Source organism: Ips typographus, linkage group LG9, assembly GCF_016097725.1.
Source record: "Ips typographus isolate SLU linkage group LG9, UJ_Ityp_2.0, whole genome shotgun sequence".
In the NCBI taxonomy this organism is placed as follows: domain Eukaryota; kingdom Metazoa; phylum Arthropoda; class Insecta; order Coleoptera; family Curculionidae; genus Ips; species Ips typographus.
In genome coordinates this window covers 2529127-2546120 of record NC_138430.1, presented here as the reverse complement: position 1 = coordinate 2546120, position 16994 = coordinate 2529127, and the positions used below count along the sequence as shown (strand labels likewise).

Genomic DNA, 16994 nt, shown 5'->3' with positions numbered 1-16994 from the left:
TAATGACATGAAAATTATATATTTCAAGCCAATTACAATTAGACCCGTAAATTATGGATCAAATTGGAATTTACTTGTACATTTTCCTGTCACACACTGAATTTGTATCACTATAAAATAATAATTTGATGTGGTCTCAAAATATCGATAAAACAATCCGTCATTAGTGCATCGATTTGCCAGATAACACAGAACACAGTTCTAACATCGAATCGATTAACTTTGACATTTGACAGAGACGACAGTTCATCATAATCCAACATGGCGGAGTGTTCTTTGTTGACAAACTCTGATTTATGCAGACTTTGTGGAGAATCAACAACCAAAAACGGAATTAATTTATATTCGCCCGAAAAAAATTCCGAACAACTCTATTTATTAGTTAATACTTATCTACCAATTACGGTGAGTTTCACACACAGAAGTATTTTTTGACCACCTCAGTCTGTGACCTTCAGAACCTAGTCTCCACACACTGTCTTTTATTGGTATACCCGTTTTCAATGTGCTAGAAAAAGAGCCAGACAGTAAAGTCACTAGGTTTTTATAATTTTTAATTAATTTGAAATTTTGGCGCAACATCTGCATGAAATAATAAAATTGCAAATTATTTAACAATTTGTAATAAAAACAGGTTGAAGATGGAGACCAGTACCCGAAGCGGATATGCCCTGGGTGTCATATTCAATTGGAGGCCACCAAACTGTTTATGGATCTCATTATCCAGGGGCAAGCCAAGTTGAGGAACTTATTGAAATCTCAAAGTAAACTAATATTTCGAGAAGAAAAAGAAAGGATAAAGCTCGAATTGGCACTGCAAAGCCACAATCCCAATACGAGTGTCGAAACCTATGCAATACAGGCTGACGAGGATGGTGAAGAAAAGTGTGTTATACAAAGTAAGTAGAAGTTTATCTTGGGACAGGTGTTGAAAATTGTAGGCCACAAAGTAATCTACAGGAGGTGAGAGACCCCAAAAAGTTCAAATCAATTGTTGTTCTATTCAAGTGTATCTCAAAATGTGAGTTACTTTAATGTCTCATCAGTAAAGACAGGGTGTCCAACAATGATTAATTTGAAAATTTGCATGTTTAAGTAATGCTCTATTAATCTAAAATCTGCTTGTACTAAAATGTAGGGGCAACTTTATTTTAAATGGAACACTCTCTGTAAGTTGCTATAAATTCAGTATTGAAATCTGTTTCTAATCATTTTTTGTTAATACCACTTTACCAAAGAAATTGATTCTAAATTAAACAGGGTGGCTGAAAATGTATATTTTTTTAAAGTTGTGTTTTTTTAAATGTTTGTCTTGTATATTATTTTTGAAAATGAAGGGCCATTAAAATTGCATTTAATTGATATATTATGTTCCTATACCTAAATATTAGGAATTTCAAACTAAACACAAATTTCTGAAAAATTACTGCTTTCACCACAAAATTGAGACAATATAGGTGGTGTTTATTAAGCATTTGCACAAACTGTAAGATCAAAGATTTACTTTTGACCATTTTTAAGCAAAAAATGTATCTTTGAAATAATGCTATTTTGCTTAAAATTGGTCAAAGTTTTGCACCTTACACTTTGTATAAGTACCTAATAAACACCCTGTATATTAAAATAGTTTTAGAGCAATAGGATTGATGTAAATTAAGCCGATTTTTGCTTGAAAAACCCAGTGTTTTAATGGGATTTCCAGTTGTAAATGTTCTTCAAGCCAAGCAAAAACAAACCTTATTTTTTACTTGAAAATTAAGCTATACATTTGAGACGATCTATCATCTATTTGACAGTTCAATTACGTCACTGTGACGTCAAATTCGCTCTGCACACTCTATGGAGCGTCAAATGCGACCACTATGTATAATTTTGTAGATGCTGGAACTTATTTTTACTATAAATGAAAATAATGATGATTTGTACTTATGAGTTTATATGTGATCTGTACTTCACTGTCACTTTGATTGTAGTTTACAGTGATGGGCCTTTATTTGCCCCGGACCAAGAATTGGCACTAAAAGTTGCCGGCAAAAATACAGGGAGGCGCAGAAAGGGTAGACCGAGAAGGACTCAAAAGGACCAGAATATCTCAACTGAACTTCCCGATCAGAAAAGTTAGTAGGCATCATAATAAACCTTATTTTGTTATTATAATTTTGAAGTCCGTCCACTTATGTAAACCAAACCACATTGGATAGTTTGTGGTCAAAAATAGACCAATTACAAACTACCCACTGTGCTGAGACCTGACAATAGTTTTGCTCTTCTTACCTTTTGACTTTAATTAATTTCAAAGTTATATTATTTATTGTTTTACTTTAACTAAACTGCTCACGGAAAAGATTGATACTGCATTAATTTTTAAGGGACTGTATTCCTGAAATCCCTCAGCCGAAGAAATTACGGGGTGTTTCTCGGTAATACCACCACTAATTTTAAGGAGATAAACACTAAATGTTTACTGGTTTTAAAATCAGTAACATACAACAGAGGTTAATACATTTTTTTAGTATTGTGCATAATGGGAGAAATTTAATGGGGTTATAGGACAATAATTACCGAAAGATTATTCTCATACGTTACTTTGTACCAAGGACGGTAAACAGGCCTAGAACGCCATTTTGACTGTCATTTCTTGAAACTACGCAATATTTCCTTTAAAATAAGGTGCAAGTCAATATTTTGACAGAAAATTCAAAATGGCTGCCTGGGACGCCATTTTGTCTGTCATTTCTTGAAACTACGTGAAATTTTCTTTAAAATGAGATGCAAGTCAATATTTTGACAGAAAATTCAAAATGGCGGCCTGCAACGCCATTTTGTCTGTCATTTCTAGAAATTACATGAAATTTTCATTAAAATGAGATGCAAATCAATATTTTTACAGAAAATTCAAAATGGCGGCATGGAACGCTATTTTGTCTGTCATTTCTTGAAACTACGTGAAATTTCCTTTACAATGAGGTGCAAGTCAATATTTTGACAGGAAATTCAAAATGGAGGCCTGGAACGCCATTTTCTCTCTCATTTCTTGAAACTACGTGAAATTTCCTTTAAAATGAGGTGCAAGTCCATATTTTGACAGAAAATTCGAAATGGCGGCCTGGAACCGTAAAAAATACAACTTTTTTATTTGTCAAGTTACAGTTGACGTCTCGGTGTCATTTTGTGTTAAAATTTCCCGGAAAAGACGCTGGTGCAGTCGGTTTTTTGGTATCTCAAAAACTAACAGAGTTAGACCTAAAATTTAACATTTTAACCATTTCTTTGCCAGAAACTCGGCCGGATTAAGAGATACATGAAATCTGACTAAAAAATATTTACAATCTAATATGTGATATTATGGTAAAGGAAATTTGACGCCCTCTAGCGGCCAAACGGTGTTATCAATCAACTCATGTGGGAGAATTTAAAAAGGCAGCGAGTTTAAACATTTAAGTATTGTCATAGTAACAAAAAATAAATAAACGTCACTTTTGACAGCTGATGTCAGAACCTGAGTCAAAGCCAACTTGAATAAAAACAAAAAAGTGTAATATCTCAGTTATTTTTCAGATCAACTATAGACATACTTCTATTGTAGTAAACGCATAACATTTTTGGGAAAATGGAAGACATAAGCAAAAAACCAAGTACGGCACTGGAATCACATCGAAAAAGTGCCTTAAGAATGTTTTTGTTTCACTTTGATATTTTAATAAATAAAAAAGTTGTGAAAAACGCCCTCTAGCGCCGCGAACTGACAAGATATCGAAATACGGTTTTGCCATTAGTCTTTGTCAAAAATCGACCTCTAGACATGTGTACTAGTTTTTTCCTATCTAGCAGGGAAATGGGGGTTTTCCTGTCAAAACGCACTAAATCCGGATATATTTAAAATTGTACTAAACTTAAACTAATTGATTAATAAAAGCATTTCTATTGTAGACGTACCCCATAAAAAATGCGTGTTTTTCGAAAACACCCCGTAATTCCTTTTGTAGACCAGAAATTGAAAAACCCCCAAACATGTCCCGAGATAACAACCAAGCCTATGAAATGACATGAATGTTCTAAAATTATCTCAGGTTTCAAATGCGCTAAGTTGAAATTTGCAGCACATTTTTCTTTACCTAAGAAGAAATTACTTTTAAGGCAAAATGCATGTGCTGATTCTGGAAGAAACCGACTTTTTTTGTTTACTTAATTCGGCTGAGGAATTTCTGAGATACATGCCGTTAAAACAGTGACCGTGAGCGGTTCGGTAATAAACGATTTAAAATAAGGACATTTACTTTAGAACTTACTGAGACAACTAAGGATTCTACAGATACAGTGGAAAAAATTGTAACTAGTCGTCATAAAAGAGTCATTAAACCACCAACAAGATACGACGGAGATGTGCGGGTAATGTTTACCACGACCAGCAATCCTATTTTCTTATACAACCAATTTTAGGGCAACGAACTAACGAAAATACTTAAAGACGAAGGAGTATTAGACGAAGACTTTAAAGTGGCATTAGAAGAAAAATGTAGTAGCCCAAAAACTACCACAAAAACTTTAATTGGTAAAGTGTTTAACGCTAACGGTCCTCTGGAAGACGAGAAATTGGTATTTTCTGAAAAATCCTATAAACGTAATTGAATGATTATATTACAAACATGAAATACTTACTGATGTGGTTCGTATTACAGGCCAATCGGAGCAAAGGTTTGAATGCAACATTTGCAAACGAGTGTTTCAACATTATGGCCGGTGCGAAGCGCACAAACAAAGCCATAAAGTTAATTACCGATGTCAGGCTGAGGGCTGCTCTGTTCAAGACCCGGAACGAGACAAGGTTGTCAAACACCAACAGGAAACTGGACACACCGGAATTTCAGTATTTGACTCCATCTTCCAACTTGTAAGTGGTGTCTATACAGGGTGGTCCAGTTTTAAGTGTCAATAATTCACCACTCGATAGCCAATCAAAAAATAAGTTGACTTGCATTATGTAATTTTTCTGAAAAACGTTTCCTAAAGAACCTACAGTCCTACAAATTTCAATTTAAAAAATTGTTTTATAGTGTAAAACTGAACATTCAAGACTTGTGACTTGTGAGAGTCCAAATTTGTACCGAATAGTCTAAAAACTTGCTATTTACTACTAGGAATAGTCTTATAATTTGTTTTCACAAACTGCCATCCTGGTCGAGTGTCTAAAACTGGATTTCCAGAAGTAAAAACAGTCCGGAAATCAAGACAAAGATTGTATTGTGCATGAAACTTATTTTTTACTTCTAAAGATAATCTAAAAGTTGACTTTTAAAGCTAGTCCAAAAGTCTATTTTCAGGACTTCAATTGGTGTACAACTCAATTTTCGGGACTGGAACAAGTCTAGAAGTAAATTAAATTTTCGGACTATTTCATTTCTAAAAATTAGTTCTCAAGACTATTATTGTAGCATTTGATACCAAAATTGTTTACTTTTATTACTGAAGAAACTTGACTTTTGGAAATAGTCTTAAACTCGATTTTTCAGTCTTTAAAAGCACTAAAAACAGTCTGAATTTCTTAGAGATGCTACAATTTATTGCACCTATGATGAGTGTAGAAGTCAATTTAATACTGAAGAAGCTTGAAATAACATTTTCAAGACTATGGACAGCGTACAAACTGGCTTTTAGACCTGATAAGTCAAAAAATGTTTAGCACTAAGATCTCTAAGTCAATTTAATAGTGACAAAGCTTGGAATGCCATTTTAAGAGAATGAAGAAAAGATACTCTGGTAAAGATAGTCTTGAAACTCGATTCTCCAAGCTGAAAGCAGTTTTGAAACACTAAAAATAGTCCAGAATTCTGAGAAAATTAAAGGCAAAGTAAAAAGCAAGAAAAGTTAGTTTTCAAGACAATTTTCATGAATCTAATGTCAATGTCCTCTATCTAAGACTATTTTCAAAACTAAAATATTGAAATTTGTCTTAAAAATTAAAACTTACTTCAAATGCAAATTTTAAGCTTCTGATATTACTTTTCATTAGTTCATAGTCACTTTTTGGTGTTCGTCAATTTTTAAGGTTGAAATGTAAGAATTTGTAGTAAAAAATTCTAGACAAAGTAGTTTTTTATGTCTACAAGTACGAATCAATTTTCAATATTAAAGTCTCTCAATTTGCATGAAAACTGGTTACAAACACAATTTTTAAGCTTCTGAAATCATTTTTTATCTTTTCTCAGTCAATTTTCAAAACTAAAGTCTTTCAGTTTGTCTGGAAACTATGAAAACTAGCTACAATTAAATTTTTTAAGGTTCTTAAGTGAATTTTCTGTTTCCAAGACAATTTTTAAGTTGGGTTGGGTTAGTTTTGGGTCTTTGAAAGTAATAATTGAATTATATCGTAAAAGAAGTTTCAAATCAGAATTTTATAAGAGATAATTTCTTTTTCATCATAAACAATGATATTAAAAAAAACACGTAATTTTTGAAAAATATCTAGAGACGTAGAAGGCAAAAACATTAAAACCATCTTCCTGTATTTAGGCTACTGGAGAATTTTGGCAAACGTCATTCATAATGAGTATTAATTTCATAATGAGTGTTCCAAATTTGATCAAAATTGCTCCAACGGTTTGACAGACTGTATTTTCCTTAGGAATAATTTTTCAGGAAAATTACATAATGCATGTCAACTTATTTTTTAATTGGCTATGGATTGGTGAATTATTGACATTTAAAACTGGACCACCCTGTATACGGCAATAATTTGGCTTTAAATGTGTCTCTCTAGGATGGCAAATTGATCCTCCCGGACGACGTTAATATTAATGAAAGTCCATCAGAAATTATCAAAAAATCAGCGGTAAAATGTATAATTTGTCAAAAAGAGTTCACTTGCAAGCAAAACTATGAGGTGCATCTTAAAGCTGTACATAAAGGAGAAAAACCGTATAATTGTTATCATTGTGATCGGTAAGTGAATTTATTTATCAAACATTTTCCAGTAACTCAAATTTCTACATTTTGAAGCTTTTCCAAATATTGATGTTTTAATGGTAATTAATAAAATCTGCCTATTGTACCTCTTTTTCCATATGTACCTATAAAATCATGTTTCAAAATGCTTCAAAACTGTAATTTTTACATTGACAATTGAAGAACTAGGAGAAAAAAGTACTTTAAGAAAAGTCTAAATTGAATAATTGTAAAATTTTTCTGGAAACTTAAATTTAAAAAATCCTGCTTCAACTCTAACCACTTCAGAAATATTCAGAATTGTTTTTGTAAACAGTTTTCACAGTTTTCAGACTAATTGGAAGACTTTAGCCTTGACGATTGACTTGGAAACTGTGAAAATTGATTTGAGAGGCTTAAAAACTGTCTTTATAGTCAGTCATCAGAATTTTTGACTACAAATTCACACATTTCAACCTTGAAAATTGACTTGGACGCCAAAAAGTGACTCTGAAACCAATAAAAAGTGACATCAAAAGCTTAAAATTTGCAGTTGAAGTAAGTTTTCACAATTTGAAAATACATTTCAATATTTTAGTCTTAAATACAGGATATTGACATTAGATTCATGAAAATTGACTTGAAAACTAACTTTTCAAGTTTTTTTACTTTGCTTTTCATTTTCTCAGAACTTTGGACTATTTTTAGGGCTTAAAACTGCTTTCAGCTTGAAAAATCGAGTTTTAAGACTCTTCACCAACTTTTTGACATAGCAAACTTAAAAAAAATCCTACTTCAACTCTTCCCAGTTCAGAGATATTTAACTTTTTTTGAAAAATTCGTATTTTGCACACTTTTGGGGTGTCAGGGAAGGTAAAACGCGTAAAATGGTCGTCTTCAACTGCTCTACTGCCTCGTGCTAATCACAACACTTACAGAAGGTGTTTAAAAAACAATTAATTTTCAAACTAACGCTCTGCCAGTTGTCACTGCGTTGACCCGGTTTCAAGCAGGTGTAAACCTAGTCTACTCGGTGCATAATGTCATTATAAACATTTTTGCTCTCCTGCAAAATTTCCGTAACCCTTACCGTTTCAGAGATATGAATTTGTTTTCGGAAATTGCACCAAAATGTGGAAAATTCCGTATTTACGTAATTTTTGAAATTTCAGCGAATGTAAAAAGCTTAAAATGGCCTTCTTGAACTGCTCTTTCACCTCGTGCTAGCTCTAATGAAAGTAAACATTTCTGTGTGGTTAACTTTTTAGAAAAAAAATTGTTATTTCTCCTGGTTTTTCAATTGCTATTAATTACGTTAAATAAGTCGAATTTACACTGATAACTTTTGTACATTTTTAGAGATTTTGCCTACGCTTTCACTTTTAAAAACCATTTACTATGCCACTACCGAAAGATCAATGGTGTTTCATCGGAACTGTATAAATGTCAATTGTGTGAGAAATCGTTTAATAATCCGAGTACTCTCAGATATCATAATGCCAAAGAGCACGCAAACCAAAAGTAAGTAAGGTCCAAACCAGGGTAAATGGTGGTTACGTCATCGTCTGCATTTCTTTTCCCATGCACGTATTTTGAAAGTGACCAAATTGTGATCATCTAACCTAACTTAAACTACCGGACAATTTAATGGCGTTTTACATTTAGTCTGAAACTACTTAAGCCTGGTTTATAAAACAAAATTTAAATTTAGCATTAAATTTAGTATTAACTTTAAGAATAAGACTAGTGGTTTTAAATCAAGACGTTCATAAATGAAATTTAACTTTAACCTTAAATTTAGCTGTATCTAGTGACCTTGGATTTACATAAAATTCTAAATTGTCGTAAAGTTAACGCTAAAGTTAAATCATCTTGCTACTGCGCAAGCGCCTCCAATGACACAATCAGCTGATTTGTGTTTTGAATTTGAATATTTGGTTATGGTTTTTCCTGGCAGCTAAAGGTTACCGTTTAAACGGTTAAACTGAAGCCTAGTAATATTTGGTTTTTCCAATTTCAATTTTTGTGTTTGTGTATTCCAAAATCACAACACTGGGTATGTGGGAATCCCGAATGTCACTTGATATTTTTGAGAGTTTTTGATGTCAAATGAGCGCAAATGACAACTTTGGCGTTTAGCAGTCATTGATTTAAGACTTGAAATATTTCTTTTATGAACACCATATTTTTTTAGAGTTACAGCTAAATTTAAATTTTATTTTATAAACCAGGCTTTAATGCATTTCCGTACTGTTTCAATGATATTTTTTAATACAGAATGCTTTACTTGCTTAATGGAAAAACTTGTGTAAACGTCTGATACAAAAAAAGGAAAAGTAGCAATTTTAGGCATGAGTAGATTTCAATGTGACGTCACCGCCATCTGCACTGGCTTATTCCTCTAAAGTTTAAATCAGTTAATAATATCAGGATTTAAGATTTTATATTTTAAGGTAAATATGTCATAAATATTTAGAGAGTAAACAAGTTTGATTCTGTCTAAATTTTGAAAAATAAAACACATTTGACCATTTAAAACAATTCTTGGAAGGTTTAAGACATTTCTAGAGGCCTCTGGCATTTTTTGGAAGGTTCTCAATAGCATTTAGAGGTCCATAGAACTTTCAAATTGGTCCTAGAGGCCTCTGAAAATTTGAAATAGTTCTGCGAAGGTTTAAGACACTTGTAGAGGCCTCTGGCAATTTCTAGAAGGTTTGCAGGATTATTTACAGAGCTCTAACACTTCCAAAATGGTTTTAGAGAGGCACCTGATAATTTAAAACAATTCTTGGAAGGTTTAAGACACTTCTAGAGGCCTCTGGCATTTTTTGGAAGGTTCTCAATAGCATTTAGAGGTCCATAGAACTTTCAAATTGGTCCTATTACATTTACATACCCCCTATATCGACGCGTCTAAACAATTTTGAAGAATGTCATTTACATCACATAACGGAGTACTCATTTCATAATTACTTGTTCCAAATTTGATTAAAATTGGTCCAACAGTCTGACAGTTGTAGCAAAAAAAACGATTTTTTAGGAATCGTTCCTTATAGTCTTCCTTAGGAATCGTTCTTCAGGAAAATGATATAATGCGGCTATCGATTAGTGAATTATTGACATTTAAAACTGGTTGTTCTCAGCAAGTAGGCCATAATTTAGCATTTATTTCACTCACAACAAATATCATAAATAAGTAGTTTACCTGTGTGATAAGTAAACATTTTTACTCTGTTAATATTTGAGTCCTGGTAATATAAACTGTCTCTTCTTATAATACTGTTTGTTTCTTGAACCAACTTCAACGAGTATTGTCGTAGATTTGCCTGTATTAAATGCGAAAAAACATTCAAACACCGTCAATTATTGCGTCGTCACCAACTGGTTCATACGGAAAACAAGCCGTACCAGTGTACAGAGTGTTCGAAACGGTTCAAAACCAAATCCAGTCTAGCCATTCACGAAAATATTCATAAAGAATTAGTCAGATACGTGTGCCCTGTTTGTGGTAACACTTTTAATCAGAAAGGGTCTCTTTGGGCTCACATGAAGTAAGTTTATATTTTGTTCACTTAAATAATAACCTTAATTAATGTTTTTTGTTAATTTAGCATTCACGATGACAGGAAGTTTGAATGTAACGTATGTAAAAAGGCGTTCACTCAGAAGAGTAACCTGATTGAACATATTAGGACTCACACAGGGGAGAAACCTTTTGATTGCACCTTTTGCGAACAAAAGTTTACGACTTCATCACAGTGTAAATCACACATGCGAAGACACACTGGTAAGTTCATATATTCGACTTATTATCTTTGTTAAATTGTACATAAAAGCCACTTTCTTAGTAGTTTTTCTATTTTATACGTCCACGTTTGCATGCAAACAAAATAGTCGTGACTATAATAAAATACACTTAAATCTGCTAATCTTAGTAAAAGATAAGTCTCAGTTTTCTAAAATGTTCTCAAAGGATTCCAAAAATTTAAATATAATATGAAAGAACCATACAAATATGTGTTTATCTCCATTACCTACAGGATCAAAAAAATAGAAATAATATTGAAAAAATTGTGATTTTCTCAATATCAGTACTTTTCTATATTATAATAATCATTTACAAGATTACAGGCTGACTTTTGGTGAAATTGATAAGCTATATTATCTAATAAATGCTCTGATATGAAATGCATTTAATCTAGTTCAAACAAATTTTATCTGTTCATGTATATGTTCTAGTTTTATAGGTTTATGAAGACGATTTTGACAGTCATCAGGAATAGGCAGACATTGATTTGATACTATAAAATGCATTTAATCCAATTCAAACTGATCTTAAGGCTTTTCAAGTATGTTTCGTTGTTTTACGCCTTTATGGAATTGAATCTGACAGGTTTCGGTTCAAAACAGACGAAAAAGCATCTTAAACTGACAGTCAAATGTCAAAATTACACTCATAGAGTAATAAAATGCGTTTAATGCAATTCGAACTGACCTTAAGGCTTTTCAAGTATGTTTCGTTATTTTACGCCTTTATGGAATTGAATCTGACAGGTTTTCGGTTCAGAACAGACGAAAAAGAATCAGAAACTGACAGTCAAACGTCACAACTTTCAAAACTCTACTCATGAACTCGCTTTTGATGCTAAACAGATTGAATATTCAATCAGTGAATTTTAAGACACTTGTAGAACCCTCTGGCAATTTCTAGAAGGGTTGCAAGATTATTTACAGAGCCGTAACACCTCCAAAATTGTTCTAGAGGCCTCTGGCAATTTAAAACAGTTCTGGGAAAGTTTCAGACAGTTGTAGAGGGCTCTGGAACTTTTCAGAAGGTTCTCAGTAGCACTTGAACGTTTATGGCACGTTCAAAACGGTCATGGAGGTCTCTGACAATTTAAAACAATTCTTGGAAGGTTTAAGACACTTGTAGAGGCCTCTGGCACTTTTTAGAATGCTGTCAGTAGCATTTAGAGTTCTATGGAACTTTCAAAATGGTCCTAGAGATTTCTGACAATTTAAAACAGTTCTGGGGAGGTTTATGTTAAAATAATAATTACCGTCTATCTTCCTTAACCTGAGTATCTTAAATTGTCATTAAAAGACATAATGTTATGTAGTATGTTCTGTTTGATGAAATTGATTATTTTAAGATTCCCTTCCAATTTTACAATACATACACATCAATCGATTTGAAATGAGAGATTTGACTTCTACTCCATTAAAATTTCTGGGTTTGAATATTACTAAAACTGAACATTACTTGTGCATTGATCAAAGAGAATTAATTCAAAAAGTTATTAACATGTTTGGAATGAGACACAGTAAAACAAGTAATATTCCAGTACAACCAAATTTAAAGTTAGAAATGAATGTAGATGTATGCCAAGAGAATATTCCCTACCGCGAGCTAGTTGGATGCCTTATGTATATTATGTTAGGTACACGTCCAGATATATGTTATGCTGTAACATATTTCAGTCAATTTCAGAATTGTTTTAATGAAGAACACTTTAAATACTTGAAAAATGTTTTGAGATACTTAAAGAAAACTCAAAATTTTGGACTGAAATATGTTAAATCAAACAAGTCAAATAACAATATCATTATATCTAGTTATGTCGATGCTGATTTTGTTAATAATGTTTTTGATCGAAAAAGTATTTCAGGATTTTTAATTAATGTCTATGATAATATAGTTTTATGGAAATGTAAAAAACAATCAGTTGTTGCCTTATCGAGTACAGAAGCTGAATATGTATCTTTATCGGCATGTGTGACTGAATGTATTTTTATTTTCGCTCTTCTGTGTGATATTTTGAACAAGAATGTTTATCCTGTTGAGATTTTTGAGGATAATCAATCTTGTATCAAGATGGCAAGTACTTTAGAGACCAAACGGTCCAAACACATTGATGTTCGTCATCATTTTTTAAGAGATTGTGTTGAAAAAGGACAAATAATTTCGAGAATAATTTTAAAGTATGTTTGTACAGCAGAGCAAGTAGCTGATTTGACCAAAATTTAAATATTTTATTGAAAAACTAAATGTTGTAGATATTTTGAACTTATAAGTTATTCAAGAAATTGTTATAGAAGTAAGTTCTTGTATTGATATTCATTTTACTATTATATTGATGTGTATGTATTGTAAAATTGGAAGGGAATGTTAAAATAATCAATTTTACAGATCATACTACATAAACATTATGTCATCTAATGACAATTTAAGATACTCAGGTTAAGGAAGATAGACGGTAATTATTATTCGAGTGTGCTTATGTCTTTCCATTGTTTTATGTCAGTAAAATAAAGTTGTATAAAATCTAATAAAAGTATCTTCAATCTCTTTGACCAGTTCATAAAGGGATAAAGGAAGCTGTAGAAATTAACAGTTTAAGACACTTGTAAAAGCTTCTGGAACTTGTTTGAAGCTTTTTAGTAGCATTTGAAGATCTATGGAACTTTTAAAATGGCCCTGGAGGCCTCTAGCAAGTTAAAATAGTTCTGGGAAGGTTTCAGACAGTTGTAAAGGTCTCTGGAACTTTTTATAAAGTTCTCAGTAGCACTTAGAGGTCTTGGCACATTCAAAACGGCTATAGATTTCTCTGACAATTTAAAACAACTCTGGGAAGGTTTAAGACACTTGTAAAAGTTTCTGGCACTTTTTAGAAGGTTGTCAGTAGCATTTGGAGATCTATGAAACTTTTAAAATGGTCCTAGAGGCCTCTGGCAATTTAAAATACTTCTGGGAAGGTTTCAGACACTTGTAGAAGTTTATGGCATTTTTTAAAAGGTTCTCTCTTTGACAGGTTTTGTGAGAAGTTGAGATAAAACTTTTAATTGTCAATTGCTCTAAATTGAATAGTCAAAGTCACATGACTGTTGAACGTGCTCAACTTTTTAAGGTCATGTGACTCTTATAACTCTAATTGTTTGTTTAAACGCCTTTTCCTATGTCAAACCATCTCAGTTAATCATATACGACCATTACTCTTGTCTCCTCTTCTCTAGTAATAACAGATGAAAGGTATTTAGTTTGCTTTTGTAGGTGAGAAGCCATTTCCTTGCAAACACTGTCCGAAGAGGTTCCGCCATAAAGAAACCCTTAAAACGCATATTAGAAGACATCTAAATGAGAGACCTTTCAAATGTAGATTTTGCCCGAAATCGTTCCCGGAACAATGGGCTTGCACTCGTCACGAAAGGATACATCTTGGCACAATTGTTTACAAGTGCGAAACATGCGACAAGTAATTAATCGATTTTTGTCCACTGAAAATCAATTAATTTGAATTAAATCGTATTGCAGGGGCTTTTCGGATCGGACAAATTATTCCAAGCACAAAAAAACGCACTTAAAGAGAGATGCCGCGTTACAGAACATATTGGGAGGAGAGACCGGTCCAGTAATGACCGAAAAATCCGCTGTGAAGGAAGAGTTTTTGAAAGTTGAGTCACTTTCTAATGATGCCTTAACTGAGTCTTGTAGTGAAATGGTGGCCATGACTGACAAAACTGCAGGCGAAGTCAAGACAATTGAAGTAAGCTACTAAACATAATTGTGAACTTTTTTTGGCCCAATAATTAGTTATTTGTGCACTTTTTCAAAAAATCGTTCATAACTCGCATTATGTAAAACACACCGTATAACAAAAGAAAGCTACTGTTCTCGCGGAGTGAGTTTACCCGTGCGTCACGAAGGCTACGTCATTTATAATCATATGAATCAAATCAAGTTTTCGTCAACAAACCTGTTGTGTTCATATTATAGAAAAGGGCGTGTCTAAAGCTTCGTAACGTTTAAAATTTTGCGTGTATTGTCAGTCAGAAAGTAGAGATCTTTGGCTGCAAATTTGCACTAAAACAACCTTATACCAAAGCAGATAAAAAATATCTTGACCGATATAACATTTTTTATTTATGAGAAGTCTCCGTTTGGATCATAGAATTCCGTCTAAATTTGAAACCTAATTTATTTACCAAAATTCGCAGAGATGTATCACCAATATGTAGTATTTCTTTAACTTTAAGCTCTTGATTTAGGTTCTGGATGGTTACATGTTTCTGTAAAATAAATACAACAAATTAAAAATTCAATAAGACATTCTGAGTGATGCTGTAGTATCTCATATCTCATTTTCAGGTTGCAATCCACTTATTTTATTTTAAACCCGCTGAAACATTTTAGACGCTTATTTTATTTTTTCTATGAGTTTATTATTAATATGTTTGAAGAAATTTTTATGAAAAATCTATAATGCAACCCAAAAATCTCAGTCTCTGGAAACAATGAAATGTTAATAGATGTTTCTTACAAAAGTAGATATATTTTACTATTATTAACATACTATCGTTGTACATCTCATATAATGTATTTCGAACATCCATTTTAATGCTTTCAGATAAATCAGTGGTCTTGACCCGTTGATAACGTCTCGATTTAGGTTTTCTAGGTGAGGAAATCATAAGATTACTTGCTTGCTTTTCCCGAATCGAATAAACAGTTGTGCGGGAAATTTTCAAAGCAGCTACAACCTTCTAGTATCAAAAAAAATACATCAGTAAGAATATGTAAGGTCTTAAAATTTCTTATTTTCTTCCTGAACAGATGATAAAGCTTCTAAAGGTCCTCCATTAGTTTTTTCCAATTCAAAATATTCACAAAGGTTAAGAATTAACTGCTGGGCTTGTCTATAGAGAATTTTTCCAGGCATTTTCTTAAAAAAATACTGTAAGTAAGTAATTCCGAATTTAGGAAAAACCAAATGGCTAAATAAAAATCATAATAGACACTCCCACTCGTTTTGGTTTGTTTTGTTTTTTCAAAACAGGTTAGTAATTGTGCCAATTTTGGTTAGATCATGACAGCCGACATAAAAAAAATAAAAATATTAATAATAATATTATGAAAGTACTTACAGAATGTTAAAAGCGTAGAAACAATAGCTCTTAAAAAAACTGTGGTGGTGTGGTAAATAGAAAACTTTATAAATGATCAACAACACAAAGAAACGGAAAAGAATTAATAGTAAACAAATCAAATAAATTTCGATGGTTGTCAAACTGACAATGACTGAAATAGAAGCGCTAATCAGTAAATGTTTTTTTTTGGAAGACATTCGCTTAGATATTTACCCTTTCTGAAAGTGAACAATAGACAAGGATGAAGTCAATAATGCATGTCTACTTCTAAATCACAGGGAGATGACGCACGGGTAAACTCATTCCGCGAGAACAGTAATGAATGGAGCTATCACCTGACCTGACCGGGCAGGACTGGAAGTTTGGTCGCTAGAGATTGTTAAAGTTGACTCTAGTTTTACCTTGTTTTTCTTGAATAATTCTAAAACGCACCTCGTTGGATGCCTGGTTCAACAAGAACAAATATTGTTAGATCACCCAACAGAAAATCTTAAGAACTAATCTAATAATCCCTCCTGGGACAAAGAGTAGCTTAAATAATTTTCGTTGCAGACAAACAGGGATTTACACTTCCAATTGCTAGACGAAGACGGAAATTCCATTAATCTGACTACAGCAGACGGCAAAAGCATTCCTATAGTGTCATCTGGAGATAAGAAGTTTGAAGGTTTACTACCAGACGGAACTTTAGTGAGTTTTGACATTATCTGCGATGAACAAGCAGAAGAGCAAACCAACGTTGAGGCATCAGAGGTAATAAAAATGTTTTATAATTTGGTTTCTCGTATGGTTCTCAGAAGGAAAGAATTACTGTTTCAGGTTGCTATTGCCTCAGAGGTAAACTTACTTGGCACTGCAATTCATTATATTGACGGTAACAATTCCCTTTGTACTAACGAAAGGGAGGCATTTCTTACAGATGATGATAAAGTTTGTTTTATTACCACGTTTGACGAAAGTTCCTTTTTGAGCATTACTTGAAATACTGTTTATGTAATATAATAAGGCAGTTAAACGTACTTACCTGATTTAGGAACAATTATATATTTATTAAAAATTTAAACTGTAAAGCTCAATTGTAATGCAGTGCTTGGGCAACAAGAATCATTCAAAATATAGTTTATATTAGTTGGTTCTCGAGATATGGC

General features: G+C 32.6%; 1 protein-coding gene across 1 annotated transcript; it reads left to right on the top strand.

Moving 5' to 3' along the window:
• The first annotated feature begins 126 nt into the window (after window positions 1–126).
• LOC145733655 (uncharacterized) lies at window positions 127–16960 on the top strand. The gene is made up of 14 exons (XM_081986577.1): window positions 127–405; window positions 635–899; window positions 1974–2117; window positions 4283–4389; window positions 4441–4621; window positions 4680–4891; window positions 6758–6939; window positions 8281–8442; window positions 10242–10472; window positions 10533–10708; window positions 13973–14174; window positions 14234–14465; window positions 16399–16599; window positions 16666–16960. Exons 1-14 carry the CDS (start codon window positions 262–264, stop codon window positions 16825–16827), a joined length of 2601 nt encoding a protein of 866 aa, XP_081842703.1. The 5' UTR covers window positions 127–261; the 3' UTR covers window positions 16828–16960.
• The last annotated feature ends 34 nt before the right edge of the window (window positions 16961–16994 follow it).

Excerpts from the sequence above, each read along its gene's own strand:
- LOC145733655 (XM_081986577.1), top strand. The coding sequence starts at position 262 with ATGGCGGAGTGTTCTTTGTTGACAAACTCTGATTTATGCAGACTTTGT. Across the intron at positions 10,473-10,532 it reads TCTCTTTGGGCTCACATGAA|CATTCACGATGACAGGAAGT; the intron begins GTAAGTTTATAT and ends TTGTTAATTTAG. Across the intron at positions 14,175-14,233 it reads AAGTGCGAAACATGCGACAA|GGGCTTTTCGGATCGGACAA; the intron begins GTAATTAATCGA and ends ATCGTATTGCAG.